At 43.5% G+C, this 17,782-nt stretch overlaps 1 protein-coding gene across 1 annotated transcript in view; it reads right to left on the bottom strand.

Annotated features, from left to right (window-relative positions):
* LOC115473714 (myosin light chain kinase, smooth muscle-like) overlaps nucleotides 1-17,782 on the bottom strand; it is a 673,403-nt gene that overhangs the window by 82,798 nt on the left and 572,823 nt on the right. The window contains exon 23 of the mRNA XM_030208760.1: nucleotides 2,698-3,000. Coding sequence (XP_030064620.1) covers nucleotides 2,698-3,000 — 303 coding nt within the window. The remainder of the gene's footprint in view (nucleotides 1-2,697; nucleotides 3,001-17,782) is intronic.

The following is a 17,782-nucleotide window of genomic DNA, read 5'->3' as shown; positions in this document are numbered from 1 at the left end:
TTCTCAGCGCCACTCGTTTACGGATAGTAGCGTTAAACATCTGTGACTAATTTAAATGTAGCTCCTGGCGTTTAAATAAAACCTCACTCAGAAGACAGCGAAGGTGACAATAAAACGATGATGCTGTGTAGTCAATGATAGAAGCAACTCAACAGACGCCTCAGGAGTCTTCTTGGGTTATGCAACTGAGACTATTGTTGTCAGTTCCTGGTTTATAGTATTGCTATTCTGGTTGATAGGATATGTAAAAAAAAGTGGGAAACTCTGTGAGTAGCGTTGCACGCCCTTGTCAAGTGCGTTAGATACTTCTAGACTAAAGAGTGTTAGTCTTTGTCTCAAGACAAAGGCCAGCAGTCATTAGTCTAGAAGACGTTTCCTGACTTTTTTATGTACCCTATCAACCAGAATAGCAATACTATAAACAGTAAGTGACAACGACAGTCTCAGCCGCTGAGCCACATAACCCAAGAAGACTCCTGAGGCAGGCCAGTTGTCGAAACACAGCTATGTCGAGTCATCACTGCTGAGTTACTTCTATTGATTAATAAACTGTTGACTTAGGAGCAAATTTTCAACTGAAATGTCCTTGTGTTTGTAGGATACTGTATCAAACAAAGCAATACCAATTTTTTGAACCTAAGCAGTTAGAGGATTTTTTATTAAGCAAAGAGAGTGTAATTGTGAAAATTTAATCCTGAATGTAACACTGTATAGTAGCTTGGATTAAGTCAACAGAGTATGGTGCAGTCTTTGGTTTAACAATTAGAGAATAGGCTTTGTTATATTAGCTTATAATTTAATTTCTTTTTCTTGGATCAATTCCTAAATTGTGGTCGATAAGAGTTTTTTTTTCTATTTCTCTTTGTATTATTGTTTTCCTATGATGATATTGCATATTTCATGTATTTTATTCAAGATTTATTGAATATTGTAATTATAAAAATGTCAGGTTCTCAGGTTCAGAGCCCGCGGGGCCGGGCTCTGGAGCAAACGTGAGCCCTTGGGCTGCTGACGAGGAGTGACAGCAACAGGCAAAACCCACCAACCAACGCTGGGCAAGCACACTGGCACCGGCAGGGACTGCAAGCACCACCCAGCAACCGGAACACACGGACTGGAATCCCCCGGACTGGAGGACACCGGACTGGAGCACACTGGACTGGAATTCCCCGGACTGGAACACTGGACTGGAGCACACTGGACTGGTCCGAACAGCTTCACCTGCACTTAGCTATTAAGCCCCCCAGGAGTTGAGCTCCTGGGTTCGAGTAGCCGGCAGGACTTACCGGATGGCACAGGGACCAGGACAGGAAACAGAAGAGACAGCAATGCTCCAAGGAACTGGACCAACCAGGGCACTCCTAGGCCTACACTAACAAAAGGACTTCCTAAGCCCTATACTAAACAGGAGCTCCTAAGCCCTGCTCAACAAAGGGACTTCCTAAGCCCTAAATTAACAGAGCAGGGAACTAAACACAAAGCTAACACAGGTGCTACTAAACACTAAACACACAGCAGAAGTGCTACCACACACTACAAAGGAAAGCAGGGAAGCTACACACCTACGCAGAACAGGTGCTTCCTAAGCACTACACTAACAAGCTAAACACAAAACCAACAAGCTTCTTAAGCACTACTCTAGCAAGCTAGCTACAAAACTAACAAGGTGCTTCCCAAACACTACCCTAGCAAGCTAGACACAAAACTAACAAGGTGCTTCCTACAGCACCAAAACCCAAACAGCAAAGACTGCAATGCTCCCAAAAGCACAAACACCAGAAGTACTTCTAACAGCAAAATCTGTAGTGTTCCTAACAACACCAAACCCTGAAGTACTTCTAACAGTAACAGAGCTTCCAAAGCCCTACACACAGCAATGCTTCCAAAACCAAGAGGGAAAAGCAGGGGAACCACAAGGGAAAAGCAGGAAAGCTAAATACACAGACACCAGTGCACACTGCACTAACACTAACCTGGACCTTAGCAAAAGCAAGCAGGGAAACTAGACACAAAGTCAAAAGTGCACACTGCACCACCCAACCTAAAGCAAACACCACCGTTGCAAAGGCTCTGAAGGAAACAACACCACTTCCTTATCAAGGCCCTCCCTGATGATGTCACACTCCCTAGACCTAGGCAAAAGCACACTGACCCAGAGAGGCCCAACCCACATCAATGCAACACCGTGAAGCACTTGAAGCCAGTACACCCAAAGAGAGGTAGAGCTAACTCAGTCCACCCACACAGCTGTAGTAAAGTGAAACAATTAACCCCATGCTGCTGGAAGCTGCCAGCACAGAGAGACAGAGCCAGCTCAGAAAGGACAGACAAAAGAAACAGAAGCCAGCTAAAAAGCTGACCCCCAGGAAAGAGGTAAGTTTGAGAGGGGTTCTGACCCCAATCATAACAAAAAATTTGAAAAAAAAAATAAATAAATAAACTGTTGACTACACAGCATCATCGTTTTATTGTCACCTTCGCTGTCGTCTGAGTGATATTTTTCCTGCAAGGTTTTTGTTCTTCTGTTTAAAATAAACCCCAACTATTAAATATTAAAGCTGTCTGTGTTTATCTCAGGATTTCTTAACATTCTGTTACTGTTTTGCTCTCTACCATCTCAGGCTGTTCTACGCATAAAGCAGATTTGAACCTGAGACTTCTCTCGTTCTATACCAATGAGACGATCGCTACTCTCACCTTCCTTCTTTTCTCCCACTTTAACAAGTTCGGATTCCTGACTGGGCTCACTAGTGCCATGTATGTTGATAGCTCGCACACGGAATTTGTACTCCCTGTCGGGCAGCAGGTTTTTGATGTTGTAGGAAGTGCTACGACAAGTAGTGAGGTCCGCCCATTTCTTCTCCACCGTGTCCCAGCATTCCACACTGTAGGACTGTACCACACTTCCGCCATCATATGTGGGGCCATACCAGGAAAGAGTGAGGGTGGAGCTCTGTATATCCGATGCGCATGGCTGACCTGCTGGAGGATCCGGTTTATCTGCACACACAAGGAACAAGAGTCATCAGGACTGTATTTTTGTATTCATTAATACAACATTAGTAATTTATACAAAAGCAGAATACAGCCCTCCTCATTACCCCTAGAGTTCAATTCAATTGCTTCACTTTCTATTTCTACTCTACCCTTCAGCATAGTTTTGAATATCAGGCCCTTGGCTTCTTAAAACCCTTTTCCCCACTTTGTGGCAAGGCTGACTTCATAAATAAATTGAACCTGCTTTACCTTACAGGTAATTGTACTAAAGATTTTTTCTCCATCTTCTGTCTACGGGAAAAAGTGCTTCTTGGATGATACAACTAGAGAATAACACGAAGACACGTGGATAACAGCAGGGAAAGAGGACAGAGCTCGCGGGTGGGATGGGGACAAAGCCCGCGGGGATGGGACGGGGCGGAGATAGTACCTGTGGGGATGGTGTGGGGACAAACATCCTCATCCCTGTGCCATTCTTTCATGCAGACAACAATGTTTTGATTTTTTGGAAAAGTAAACAAAAGCGCTGGCCAAAACTGACAAAGCTTTCACAGGGGCTCAGGTGCATTCCTGCTACCAGCACATCTTCTGAGAAGACATTTTCTATGGTGGGAAGGATTGTGGAAGACGGGAGATCTAGACTGAATCCTGAGATTGTCGATAACTTATTCAGAGATACCAAGTTACCCATTCCAGGAGGGAGACCTTTTGACCGGTCCTGGTTTTAAACCAGTGGTGTAGCTAAGGGTGGGCCTGGGTGGGCACAGGCCCACCCATTCTTGCCTCAGGTCCACCCACTCAGCAGCCCATGAGGCTCTCAAAACTCTTTAGTGGCAACGCCTCACTACTCTTTTCTTCTCCACTCGTGGCCTGGTATCTGCCCATCTCTCTCTACAACCTCCCCCTCCCAGTCTACCTCAGAGCTACTGCCAGCGGCATCCTGTGCCGGCCCTGCAGGCTCCTCTCTATCATGTCCTGCCCTCAATCATGTCACTTCTTGTTTTTTTTGTGGGAATGTGATAGAGAGAAGCCTGCAGGGCCGGTGCAGGTTGCCTATAGGAATTGCGATGGCCAGTGGCTCTGAGGTAGAACTGGAGGATGGGGTTCAGAGAGAAACGGGCAGATGGGTCATTAAAAAACCCCACTATATTGTATGTATGTACAGGGGTGGGGGTGGGAAGGACCCACCCAGGTTAACTCTGGGCCCACCCAAAATAGCAGGTCTGCCTACACCCCTGTTTTAAACTTACAGCCTAAAGCGAAGTAGTATTTGTAGTCCATGATTTTGTCTATTGTAATCAGTGCTGCAGGTCCCATAATGCACCGGAATGAAATTGGCAGAAATCCAGGACCAGCCAAAAAGAGTCTCCCTCCTACAATGGGTAACTTGGCATCTCTGCATATTATTCATCCACAGATTTTAAAAAATCACAACAGTGCTTCATAAGGCATATTTCTCCCCTGTCAGGACATATAGAGCGGTTTCTATTTTGTATCCCTGAACATTTTAACAGGGTGGATTAGGGTTCCTTGGGGTGGTAGAAGTCAGCTATTGTTGGGGTTGGAAGGGTAGAGGGTGGGGGAGGGTTATTATAGATGTTCATTGTTATTTGTGTTTTCTATTTGTGATTTATAAACAACAGTTGTACAGAATATTCTTCCTTTTCATACGTTAATAAAAAGATTTAAATATAAGTGTTTGATGCTTGTGCAGATGAGGACAGAGCCTGTGGGGATGGGGCGAGGCCAAAGCTCACGGGGATGGGGACAGAGACCACAGGGATGAGCCAGGGACAAACTTTGTCCCCGTGTCATTCTCTAGTTACAACCTAATTGAAACCTCTTCAATAGAGGTAAATAGAAGCCAGATAGAGGCACAGTTTCTAGCCATCAAATATCACTTAAACCCTTGCCAAGGAGAGGCGAGGACACCATTTGCCCTTCAGATTTCCATTATCATTCTGCTCATGCTCTGATGTTATCCCGGGTCAGGACAAAGATTTAGGAATTGTCACGACCTTCTGATCAGAAAAAGTCAAGAAAGACTCATGTCCTTAACACAGGTTACATAGCCAGGACCAGATAACAAAGCAACCTTACTATCTGGATCTGCTATATCAGTATTCATACTTGTATACCAAATACCGTAACTGCAAATTTTATGTTTAGATTCTTATCTATCGATTGTAGAACACTACTGAGGAAATTCACCATGCATACACAAGATAAATATTTAAACTTCAGTTTGCCCAGTCATTGCAACAGTCTTTGGTCAGGGGATAAGGCTCTCTTCAGGAACCAGCTAAGATGGCCACTAAAAGGGTAATTCTAATTGGAGCCTATTCAAAATAGGCACCTAATTTCCTTTCTAGATGGTTAGCATAATCAGATATATATATGCATATATGTAATCCTAGTCCCACTCACTCAGTTCAAAGGCACTGGCTAAGCATCTTGGGTCAGGTACCTGGGACCAGGATATACAAACAGAGTTCAGATGTTGAGATGGATGCGGGCCAGGGCTGGGCTACATCATGGTAGGCCATGGGGTTTCCAAGTCACTACCTCTGTTTCTGTATCATAGTCCCATGGAGAAAAAAAAAACACTTCCGCTCCAAGTTATATTTCAAACCGGTAAACTTTACTAACAGATCAGCAACAATCCAACGTGGTCTTTCAATAATAAACAACGTAATTCAATTGATGTGGTGTTTGTCTCAGGGGATACTCCCCCCCCTGAGGAGTTCTGATGTGATAAGAAATCCTTAGTAGATAACTATTTACAACAGCCAATCACAATCTGGGGCTGCAGCTTGTCTGACAACTCGTCAAACAAGCATCCTGCTGGGGTTATTCCAGCCACTGGACCACCTCAGGACCAGACCTCCAAATCCATTCTTACTTCCACTCACAGATGCAATTCTTCTCATCCACCTCTGACCCCAAACAGGTCTTCCTCACCTGTTCTGCTCCCAGGAAGAATCCCCTCTCCTCTCTCTCTGAGCTATTCTTTCAGTCAGTGCTCTTTCAGTAGGGACTCCCTTTCCACCTCAGGTCCCGGGCTGTAACGCCAGACAGGATACCTCCTCTCCTCATGGGTCTTGGCAGGGGGTGTGGACAACCAAAGACTAGGTGCTTAAAGTGGCCCCACCTTTTTTATTTCTCCCAACACTCCTCTCCCCCAGTGACATCAATCTGCCAATCTTACCATTTTTACACTCCCCCTGGCTGGGTTAACCGTCCTGACCAGACAACAACCGCTCCCCCCAATACCTCTGAGTAAGAGAATCATAGATTCTAGTACTCCCGTGGAAGAATTCACCCAGTCTCTGCCCACTCAAATTCTCCAGGGGATTACATTTGCATTTAACAATGAGCACTTACGCCTGCCATACAGCTGCTGTAAATGATGACACCGAGATTCTAGAGATATGTACGAAACTTATAGCACTGTATAATAAGTGCATAATTCTATGCCCTGCCTGTGATCTACCCATGTGACTTCTCACCTGCCAAATTCCCACCTAAGCACTATGTACACACCTTGCAAACTATGAGCTACCGACGAGAGCACGCAGCTGGATGTCTGGCATTTACATGCATATTTGTTGGTCCTCTGGTCATTTATATGGTATATGTTGCATATATGTTAGCAAGATGTCGACATCTAACTGTGCTTCTCTCGAAGATTCTTTATAGAATTATCCCCTATGTGTCACCACTGAATGATGGCTAGACAGGTTTCACCCAAAGATCATGGATGCTTCCTCTGTAGCACCCTTAACCCTGGCCAACCTAGGATTAGAAGCCTGGCCTTGGAATTGAATCCAGGTCCTCTCCACGTAGGAATGTGCAGCATTTTGAACAGCGCCATCGGACTGGTCCTAAATAACTTTTAAGCCTAAGAAACAAAATGCTTCTTCAATGCTCATACGGTGAATGGCGTTAAAGATTAATAAGCAAAACTGATATGGAATTTCAGACACACAGCTATAAATCAGGATATCCACAATGGATAGGCACAAGGCAAATTTCCATATAATAATGGCTGTCATACATGCACAACACTCATGTATTTTATCGTGTGTATATCAGAAAAGTGACTGGCTGTTGAGAAACACCAAACACTTAACTTCATAATGTCCTAAAAAGGGACTATACGAGGTAGATTATTGTTAGCAAAGGATATAAATATAGCACCTTGATAACTCCCTATTATTACAGTTTTCTTTTTAGGAATTAGAACAGTTATTCTGTGTTTCATTTGTGTACAATGAACATATCCATTAACACTAAAATCTTTTGCCAAAAAATATTCCTTCCAGAAATGTGTAAATCTTTTCTAAAATGACAAGTGGCTCCCAGAGCAGATATCCAGGGTTTGGCCAGCTGTAGCTTCTTCTCTAACTTACTAATACATAGACTATCAGTAATTCATGTGGGGGCTGACTTCAAGGAAGCCCTTCACTATGTTCTGCTGAACAACCACAGACACAAGGATGCACACGCCTGGCTTGATGAGCTCCAAACCAACTTTCATCGCATCCAAATGTACTATTTCTGCTGCTTCATCCCTGAAACTGAAACAAGACTAGGAAAGAACTGCAAGAAAGCATGTCTACCCTTACATTAGCCTGGGGGATACATTTATAAAGCATTTTCTGCATGTAATGCATAGCAAAAACTCTATGGAGTGTGCACGTGCAAAAAGAAAGTATGAAGAAACACAGCACCTTCTTTAATGTTCCTGGGGGCACACTTTGGGTAGGGGGATTGAAGCTGTGATGTATAAAATACATGTGTACACACTTTAGAGTACACGGACACATCTGCATTTGCTTTAGAGCAGTAGCGAGCCTGAGATGGGGCCAGTGGTGTGCTGGAGCGGGCTCTCACGGGCTCGCGAGAGCCGTTTGTTAAGTTTTTAAGAATTTTGTGAGCCGGTTGTTAAAGTAGGCCTCCCCATGGCTACTTTAACAACTGACTCCCAAAATGTAGGCTTGGGCCGCCTCCTGAATTCTCTTTTACTTTGCTGGCAGTGATGCTGGCCCCACCAGCCAAGTAAAGAGACTGCTGCTGCTCCCTGCTCCTTGTTTCTGACTCTGAGCATCAGGCTGGGACTTTTCATGCAAGCGCAAGAAGGTTCCATCATGCTGCTCAGAGCCAGAAACAAGCAGCAGAGAATGGTGGCAGTCCATTTATTGGCTGGTGGGGCTCGGCAAAGGTATGCCTAGCGTGCCCGCACAAGGGAGGGGAGAGAGAGGCATGGATTCCCCCCTCCCCCCAAATTTCAGGGCCGGCTATGTCCAGAGAGAGAGCCCGTTGTTAAAAATTTACCAGCACACCCCTGGATGGGGCCCACTACCTTTGTATTACTGCGACCTGGAATGAACAATGCTCCCGGCTGCAGCAACACAAAATACATTTTCCATGATATTCACTAAGCTCTGAGTTAGTAAATCCTAGTGCACTGCACAAATTTGCTCAGGTTAGTCAATAGGAGCCTTACTCAAGAACTTACAAGGCCAGAGTACATAAAACTCACCCCTACAGAGATATATCGCTTTGATGTATCTGCAGGAACAACTTGTGCTTGTTCGGCATCAATTAACTAAAACGAAGAAGAGCCAACTCTTCCAAAGCATTTCTATCTCTAAAAAGTCTCATTAGTCATTTCTTTCCTGTCTGAAGACAAACAATGTCAAGATAGTGGCACAGCTGGCGATCTCTTCTGAGGAATCCTCAAGGTACCCTATAATCTCCAGGCTATCTGCAATCACTTGGGTGCAATTCTATTCCGCACAGGGAGATCCTGTTCTATAACAGCACCGGGATGCCTTGATTCCATTATAAAATGCTAGCATGAACCTACATGGTCATGCCTAAATATAGGCGCAGTCAGTTATGCCTGTTCAATGGCAGGTGTATCTGGGTGTCACATCTTAGGGGGCTGGGAGAGGGTCAGGGACCACTGGGGGAGTAAGGGAGATTATGCCTTAATCCCTCCAGTGGTCACTTGCAGGCTTATTTTTGAAAGAGAAGGGAACCCATCTTCAAACACAAATTGGGAGATAGGCGTCCTCTCAGGGTCGCCCAAATCGGCATAATCGAAAGCCAATTTTGGGCATCCTCAACTGCTTTCCGTCACAGGGATGACCAAAGTTCATGGGGGCGTTTTGGCACCGTAGCGAAGGCGGGAATGGGGCGTGATTAAGAGATGGGCATCCTCGGCCAATAATGGAAAAAAGAAGGGCATCCCTGACGAGCACTTGGCCGACTTTACTTGGTCCATTTTTTCTTGCGACCAAGCCTCAAAAAGGTGCCCGAACTGACCAGATGACCACCGGAGGGAATCAGGGATGACCTCCCCTTACTCCTCCAGTGGTCACTAACCCCCTCCTACCCGAAAAAAACTTTGCCAGCCTCAAATATCATACCCAGCTCCATGACAGCAGTATGCAGGTCCCTGGAGCAGTTTTAATGGGTGCAGTGCACTTCACGCAGGTGGACCCAGGCCCATCCCCCCCTACCTGTTACACTTGTGGTGGTAAATGTGAGCCCTCCAATACCCACCCGAAACCCACTGTACCCACATGTAGGTGCCCCCTTTCACCCCTTAGGGCTATGGTAGTGGTGTACAGTTGTGGGGAGTGGGGTTTGGGGGGCTCATCACCCAAGGTAAGGGAGCTATGCACCTGGGAGCAATTTGTGAAGTCCACTGCAGTGTCCCTTAGGGTGCCTGGTTGGTGTCCTGGCATGTGAGGGGGACCAGTGCACTACGAATGCTGGCTCCTCCCACGACTAAAGGGCTTGGATTTGGTCGTTTTTGAGATGGGCGTCCTCGGTTTCCATTATGGCCGAAAACCGGGGACGACCATCTCTAAGGTCGACCATCTCTAAATGTTGAGTAGCCTGGTGGTTAGTGCAGCGGACTCTCATCCTGGGGAACTGGGTTTGATTCCCACTGCAGCTCCTTGTGACTCTAGGCAAGTCACTTAACCCTCCATTGCCCAAGGTACGAATATGTACCCGTATATACTATGTCAACCGCTTTGAAAGTAGTTTAAAAAAACCACAGAAAGGCGGTATATCAAGCCCCATTCCCTCCCCCCCCCCCTTGGGCATCCCCGACCATGTTATCGAAACAAAAGATGGACACCCATCTTGTTTCGATAATACGGGTTTCCCCGCCCCTTCGCGGGGCTGTCCTGCGAAGACACCCTCACGAAAAATTGGGCACCCCGTTCGATTATGCCCCTCTTGGTCATTTAGGGCACCTTTTGCTCACTTGTGACTGACAGGTATAGCCAAAAACGTCTTAATTTTGTCCTTAGCCTTGGCATCATCTTTTTTGGGGCAAGGCTGTGTTTAAGTGGTCTAATCAACCGCTGTCAAAAGGGGAGTTTCCCTCAAACTTGGGGTCATATTATTCTTACTCTTATATCCAAGAATTGCGAGGGGAAATTTGTCAGAAGTATCCAGCTATCGACCAGTAGCATCTATACTGTTTACTAAAATGCTGGAAGTACGGTAATAGTTAAGGAACAATTACAATATTATCTGTTTAGACATAACATCTTGCATGGGGCACAATCGGGATTTAGACAATGCAATCTGGTTCAGGATGGGCTGGAAAGGGTTTAGACAGCAACTTTAGTGGCTGGAACATGAAGACAGTGCCGGACAGACTTTTATGGTCTGTGTCCTGCAAATGAGAGAATAGGCTGGAGTGGGCTTTAAGGGCAACTCCAGCAGTTGGAACATAAGGATAGGGCCAGGCAGACTTCTACGGTCTAGGAATATCTCCTCAAGGAACCCCTTACTTTTGCAATTTCCCAGTCCTCAACATGCCCATCCTAAACAAAGTTTTACAACCAGTTTTCAATATTTTGCAGCTCAAGTCTGGAATTTTCTTCTGGCTGATATTCAAATTATTCCAGATTATATGGTTTTTAGGACGCAGTTAAAGGCATATTTTTAAAATAAATATTTACAATCTGTTTAGGATTCTATTTTATATTTGCAAGAATGTGACAGGTTGAATATAATATTGTAAGCTTATTGGATACTAGAATTAATCGCTGATTCTTCAGGTCTGTCTGAACTCTTTGATTTATGTGATCCACATCCACACTGAACTGTATGGTTGTTGAGGAGCACAAGAATGTTTTCAGTATCAGTATATCCAGGGTCAGCGCCGATCGCGGCACTTAAATGGGCTGCTTTCCGCAGGCTTAACATTGGCCCCTAGATGTATATGTTCTTTTTAATACTGAGCTAATAAATTTGGCACTGGTAACTATCATTGTTCACACAGTATTAAGATGATGCATTTTCAGATCTGTAGTATACCAGTAGGCTACTACTACTACTACTTATCATTTCTATGGCACTACTAGACGTACGCAGTGCTGTACACTGGACATGAAGAGACAGTCCTGGCTCAACAAAGCTTACAATCTAATCAAGACAGACAAACAGGACAAATAAGGGATAAGGAGAAAGAGTAGGAAGATTCCGGAATCCCAAAGAATAGCAAGATTCCATGCAGAATCCCAAAGAGTAGCAAGATTCCATGCAGAATCCCAAAGAATAGCAAGATTCCGGAATCCCAAAGACTACTACTACTACTTATCATTACTATGGCACTACTAGACGTACGCAGTGCTGTACACTGGACATGAAGAGACAGTCCCTGCTCGACAGAGCTTACAATCTAATCAAGACAGACAAACAGGACAAATAAGGGATAAGGAGAAAGAGTAGGAAGATTCTGGAATCCCAAAGAATAGCAAGATTCCATGCAGAATCCCAAAGAGTAGCAAGATTCCGTGCAGAATCCCAAAGAATAGCAAGATTCCGGAATCCCAAAGACTACTACTACTACTTATCATTACTATAGTGCTAGTAGACGTACGCAGCACTGTGCACTTGAAGATGAAGAGATAGCCCCTGCTCGACAGAGCTTACAATCTAATTAGGACAGACAAACAGGCCAAATAAGGGATAAGGGAATTACTAAGGTGGGAATGATAAAACATGGGTACTGAACAAGTGAGTATGGGCTAGGAGTTAAAAGCAGCATCAAAAAGGTGGGCTTTTAGCCTAGGTTTGAAGACGGCCAGAGATGGAGCTTGACGTACCGGCTCAGGAAGTCTAGTCCAGGCATATGGTGAAGCAAGATAAAAGGAACAGAGTCTGGAGTTAGCAGTGGAGGACAAAGGTGCAGATAAGAGAGATTTAACCAGTGAATGGAGTTCCCAGGGAGGAGTATAGGGAGAGATGAGAGGTAATGAGGAGCTGCAGAGTGAATGCACTTGTAAGTCAATAAAAGGAGTTTGAATTGTATGCGGAAACAGATAGGGAGCCAATGAAGTGACTTGAGGAGAGGGCTAATATGAGCACTGGAGCTATGTCCTATAAAGTCCCCCTAATAAAACATATCTAATTATTCATGCAGAGGGATAAATATTTAGCTGACAGTGGTGAGCATTTTTCCTGACCGCCGCTGATGTTATTCCCAAATTTTCAGTTCCAGGCCATGTCCGGGATTTGGCAATGAATATCTGTTTTATGCGGAGCCAGTCGATATTGAGAACTTGACCGGCCATGAGTTGCTGCATAAAGGGGTCCTTTTACTAAGGTGCGCTAGAGTAGGCACGTGTTTTGGACGCGCACTGATCCATTTTTCAGTGGGCCTGTAAAAAATGCCTTTTTTTTACCGAAAATGGACGTGCAGCAAAATAAAAATTGATGTGCGTCCATTTTGGGTCTGAGACTTTACTGCCACCCATTCACTTAGTAGTACGGTCTCACGCATTAACTGAATGGTAATCATCTACGCGTGTACAATGCCGATTATCACCCGGTTAGTGCTGTGCGCCAGAAAATTAGATATATTTTCCGGCACGCGTAGCAGACACGAGTAAAAAATGAAATTATCGCCCGGGTTTGTTGGAATGTATTGTATTTTACATGCATTGCCTGTCAGAAATGTTTTTCTCTGTGATTACTCTGTGACCTCTGATGTGAATTACTTAGAGAGGTCACACCCATGCAACTTCCTGTGGGGGTTAGAAACAGCAAGCACATGGAGCTCTAATGGTCTCTCCTAACCTGAGAGAATCTATGGTGTGAGCATCCATTACCATCTAAGCACATGGAAAGAGCTGATAATCCAAATGTATAGTATTATGTATATATATAAGCCTGTCTGAATATAATCTAACTACAAACTGTGAGTAAACAGATGTTTTGTTACTTCAACTTTAAAGTGACTCAGCAGTGAATTATTCTGGGGTGTATGAGAGAGATGAAGAAAAGAAATTAACATTTCTAAAACTGAAGCTGTGTGTATAAAATCTGCTAATTATTTACTACAAATAATCCAACAAAAGGGTTATGGGCCCAGCCCAGGAATTGAAAAAGGAAGAAGAGAAATATTACCAGGCAGTGAAAAAGCCAAATTTTTCTCTTAAGTTTTAAAAGAAAGATTCAGTCTGTCTCTCTCTCCTCCCCCACACACCAAACAGAAGGCAAGGCTAAGACAATGGCTGAGGGAGGAAATTCACCATTTTTCCACTCTCTCAAGGTGCCTAAGTTAACTGAATTTAATTATCAGCAGTGGGAACTAAGATTCAGATGTCTCCTTCAAGCAAAGAAATTAAGTATGTGTTTAGACCAAAACAGAACAGCTGAAAATATGGCTGAATGGGACAATGCAAACTATTATGTGAAGTGCATGTTTTTTGAAGCTCTCTCAGAGAAACAAGCCATATTGCTGGAAGCAAAAGATACAGCAAAGGAAATTTTAGATAAGCTGAGAGCTATGTATGCAACTACATATGCAAAACAGCAACCAATTTGGTTGGCAGAGTTAAATGAGACCAAATTAAGGGATAAAGGTAAATGTAATGATCACATTATGCATCTTATGTCTTCATTTCAAAAGCTAGAACTTTCTGGAATTCCCATGTGTGATGCATTGAAAAGAGCATTTCTTTTTACCTCACTATCAAAGAAGTTTGATGTTTTTAGGTCTGTAAATGAAGCCATTGAAGGGCAATCTTTTGAACAGGCAACTTCAAAACTCAGGCAGGAATGCATAATTAATGATTCTGAGGAGATGTGTTTTCAAAGACAGTCAGAGAGAAATGAAACAAATTTCTTGGCAAAGAATAGAGGAAGGCGGAGCTATGGGAAAACTCCACCCAAGGGCAAGCTGATTTGCTATTCATGTGGAAAGGAGGGACATGTATCTAAATGGTGTAAGGAAACACAAAACACTCCCTCTAGCTCACCTAAGCCAATGGAACTAAAGAATTTTCCAAGCAGAAAATGTATGAAAGACAATGATAAACATAAGGGCTTTCTAATGGCAGAAAAATCTTTGACTATGGTAAATAATAATTCAAATGAAAGTACTTGGATTTTGGATTCGGGGAGCACATGCCATTTAACCAATTGTAAGGATTTCTTTCAGGAAATGAGTCCAGAAGAAGGTGTTCTTCATACTGCAAACGCAGGGACTACTGAGATCCAAGCAAAAGGCATTGGATTCTTAAAATGCAAAGTGTCTAATGAAGTTAAAGAAATTCCTGTAAGTGATGTCTTGTATATTCCCCAAGCAGTTTGCAATATGCTTAGTGTATCTACATTAGATAAGAAGGGATTTGTGATTCATTTTGAAAACAGTAAGTGCACAATCTCTAAAAATGATGAAGTGTATGCTGAAGCTTTTATGCATAATGATGTTTATAAACTGAGCATTTCAGGTGAAGCCTCACATATGGCGCAAGTAAGGAAGAATGATGATAAATGTAGTCTGGAAATCTGGCACCGCCGCCTGGGACATCGTGATTTTAAGGTGATCCAGGATCTTCACAGTGGGCAACTAGCCACAGGCATTCAGATAAGTGCAGATACTGGTAAAATGGAGAAATGCATAGACTGTGTTACTCAAAAAGGTGTGAGACCCTCATTTCCTGCATACACAGGAAGTAGGAGTAATAAAGTACTGGACTTAATACACAGTGACTTATGTGGACCGTTTAATATCCCATCATTGGGAAATAACAGATTTGTGCTAATATTCTTGGATGATTTCTCTAGATACTGTGTGGCCTATTTGCTGAAAGAAAAAAGTCAAGTCACAGACATGCTGAAGAAATACGTAGCCATGGTGAGCAATAAATTTGAAAGAAAACCAAAGGTTCTTCAGACCGACAATGGTGGTGAGTTCACTTCACAAAGCATGCGCACATTTCTAGAACAAGAAGGCATTCAGCATATCACAACAGTAGCTTATACACCAGAGCAAAATTCTGTTGCAGAGAGAAAATTTAGGTCACTTGTGGAAATGACCAGATGTATGCTGTCAGATAGCAATCTCCCTAAAAGACTATGGGGGGAAGCCATTCTCACAGCAGTGTACCTACAAAACAGAATGCCAACTAAAGGCGCTGAGCGCACACCACATGAGACATGGCATGGTAGGAAGCCAAACCTGTCACACATAAGAACATTTGGAAGTACAGCATATGCTCATGTACCAAAGCAAAGAAGGCATAAGCTGGATTCCACAACAGAAAGGGGCATTTTAGTTGGCTATGCTCCAGGACACAAAGGATATAGAATTTTGAATCTGAAAACTGGCATTGTTGGCATAAGACATGTTACATATTTTGATGAAAACAAAAGGGTTGATAAAGGTTGGATTATCCCAGATGAGCCTTATCTTCCAGAATATGAAACTAGAACCATAATAGACATGCCAGTGTATATAAATGCCATACCAAGGCAGATGTCTGAAAGCAACTCACCTGTATCTAACGAGGAACAGGCAGAGGAAGCAGACACAGAAAGGATCATTGAAGAAGACAGTATAGTTGGAGAAGGGGAATCAATTGGAGAAGGACTCTCAGATTTAGAGGATGCGGAAAGGTCAGACCAACCTGTTGTCAGACGCTCATCCAGGGAAAACAAAGGTGTTCCACCCCCAAGACTGTCTTACCTAACAAAGTCAGCAGAAGCTCAAGAGCCCTTAACATGGGATGAGATTGAGAAAATGCCAGCAGAAGAAGCTGCTGAATGGCGTAAAGCTGCATCAGGCTGTCACAGAATGACAAGGTTCAGTCACGCACCAAGCACATCGCAACGAAATACCACAACGTGCGAGAGTTGGCGAAAGAAGGGGTCATCAGTCTACACTATTGTCACACCAGTGAGATGACAGCTGACATCATGACCAAACCGTTACCCAGAGAACGTTTTGAGAATCTGCGTATAAAGCTTGGACTTTGTATGAATTAATAATTGCATGACAGTTATGCATGAGAAGGGGTTTGTTGGAATGTATTGTATTTTACATGCATTGCCTGTCAGAAATGTTTTTCTCTGTGATTACTCTGTGACCTCTGATGTGAATTACTTAGAGAGGTCACACCCATGCAACTTCCTGTGGGGGTTAGAAACAGCAAGCACATGGAGCTCTAATGGTCTCTCCTAACCTGAGAGAATCTATGGTGTGAGCATCCATTACCATCTAAGCACATGGAAAGAGCTGATAATCCAAATGTATAGTATTATGTATATATATAAGCCTGTCTGAATATAATCTAACTACAAACTGTGAGTAAACAGATGTTTTGTTACTTCAACTTTAAAGTGACTCAGCAGTGAATTATTCTGGGGTGTATGAGAGAGATGAAGAAAAGAAATTAACATTTCTAAAACTGAAGCTGTGTGTATAAAATCTGCTAATTATTTACTACAAATAATCCAACAATCTACGCGTGTACAATGCCGATTATCACCCGGTTAGTGCTGTGCGCCAGAAAATTAGATATATTTTCCGGCACGCGTAGCAGACACGAGTAAAAAATGAAATTATCGCCCGGGTCACACAGTAGCCAGGTGGTAATTCCACACTGGCACGTGTTGTGTGCACGTAGGCGCCAACGCGGCATTTAACCGGCCAAGTGCTGACTCTGCCCATGGAACTCCCCCAACATGGCTGGTTTTCGCTTAGGTGCTAATCATTCATTTTCAACATTGATAACCAGTTAAGTGCCACCGAAAATGAGCAGATAGCCTCGAAAAAAGAGATTTAACTGACCAGCAGCCAATTCTGGGCAGTTAAATTATTTTGAATATTGACCAGAAAGTTTGTATTCAGTCCTACCTACCTTATATTTTTTTAAAACTCCGTTTGTTTTCTGTGTGTGCACAAAAACCACAGTCAATTGGACCATCACATTTCTACTAGTTAAAGCCAGGGCTTTTTTGAGGGGGTACTTGGGGGTACTGAGTACCGGCACCTTTTCTATTATCTGGTAATTTTGACCCATGGTCCTCAAGTTTTAATGAAAGAGCTCAGGCTCTATAACACACCAATTCTGCCTTGTTATAGATTCTGTGACTGGTTGCAGGGGGACTGGTTATTGTGGGGTGGGTCCCTCAGTGATCACCCCACCCCTGAAGGGTGGCCTGGCATTTGAGTACCGGCACCTTTTTTGCTAGAAAAAACACACTGGTTATAGCCAAATCAGTTAAAATAGAGCCTCTATGAAGTTATGCTTCCAATTCACCATGAGATTCAACAGAACTAATCCCTGGCAAAACTATTTGGTAAACAAGTTTTGAAAATTCACCCAGCACAATCTCCAATGAATCTTTCCAATTGTTGCTGAACTGCTAAGCACGGAAAAGTGCACAGGCAGCATCCAGTTGGCTTTTAAATTATCTCCATTTAAGAGCAGAATTTGACTTGGAGCCCAGATGCTTC

The sequence above is a fragment of the Microcaecilia unicolor genome, chromosome 7 (assembly GCF_901765095.1).
Source record: "Microcaecilia unicolor chromosome 7, aMicUni1.1, whole genome shotgun sequence".
Taxonomy (NCBI): domain Eukaryota; kingdom Metazoa; phylum Chordata; class Amphibia; order Gymnophiona; family Siphonopidae; genus Microcaecilia; species Microcaecilia unicolor.
This window is presented reverse-complemented; position numbering and strand designations above follow the sequence as displayed.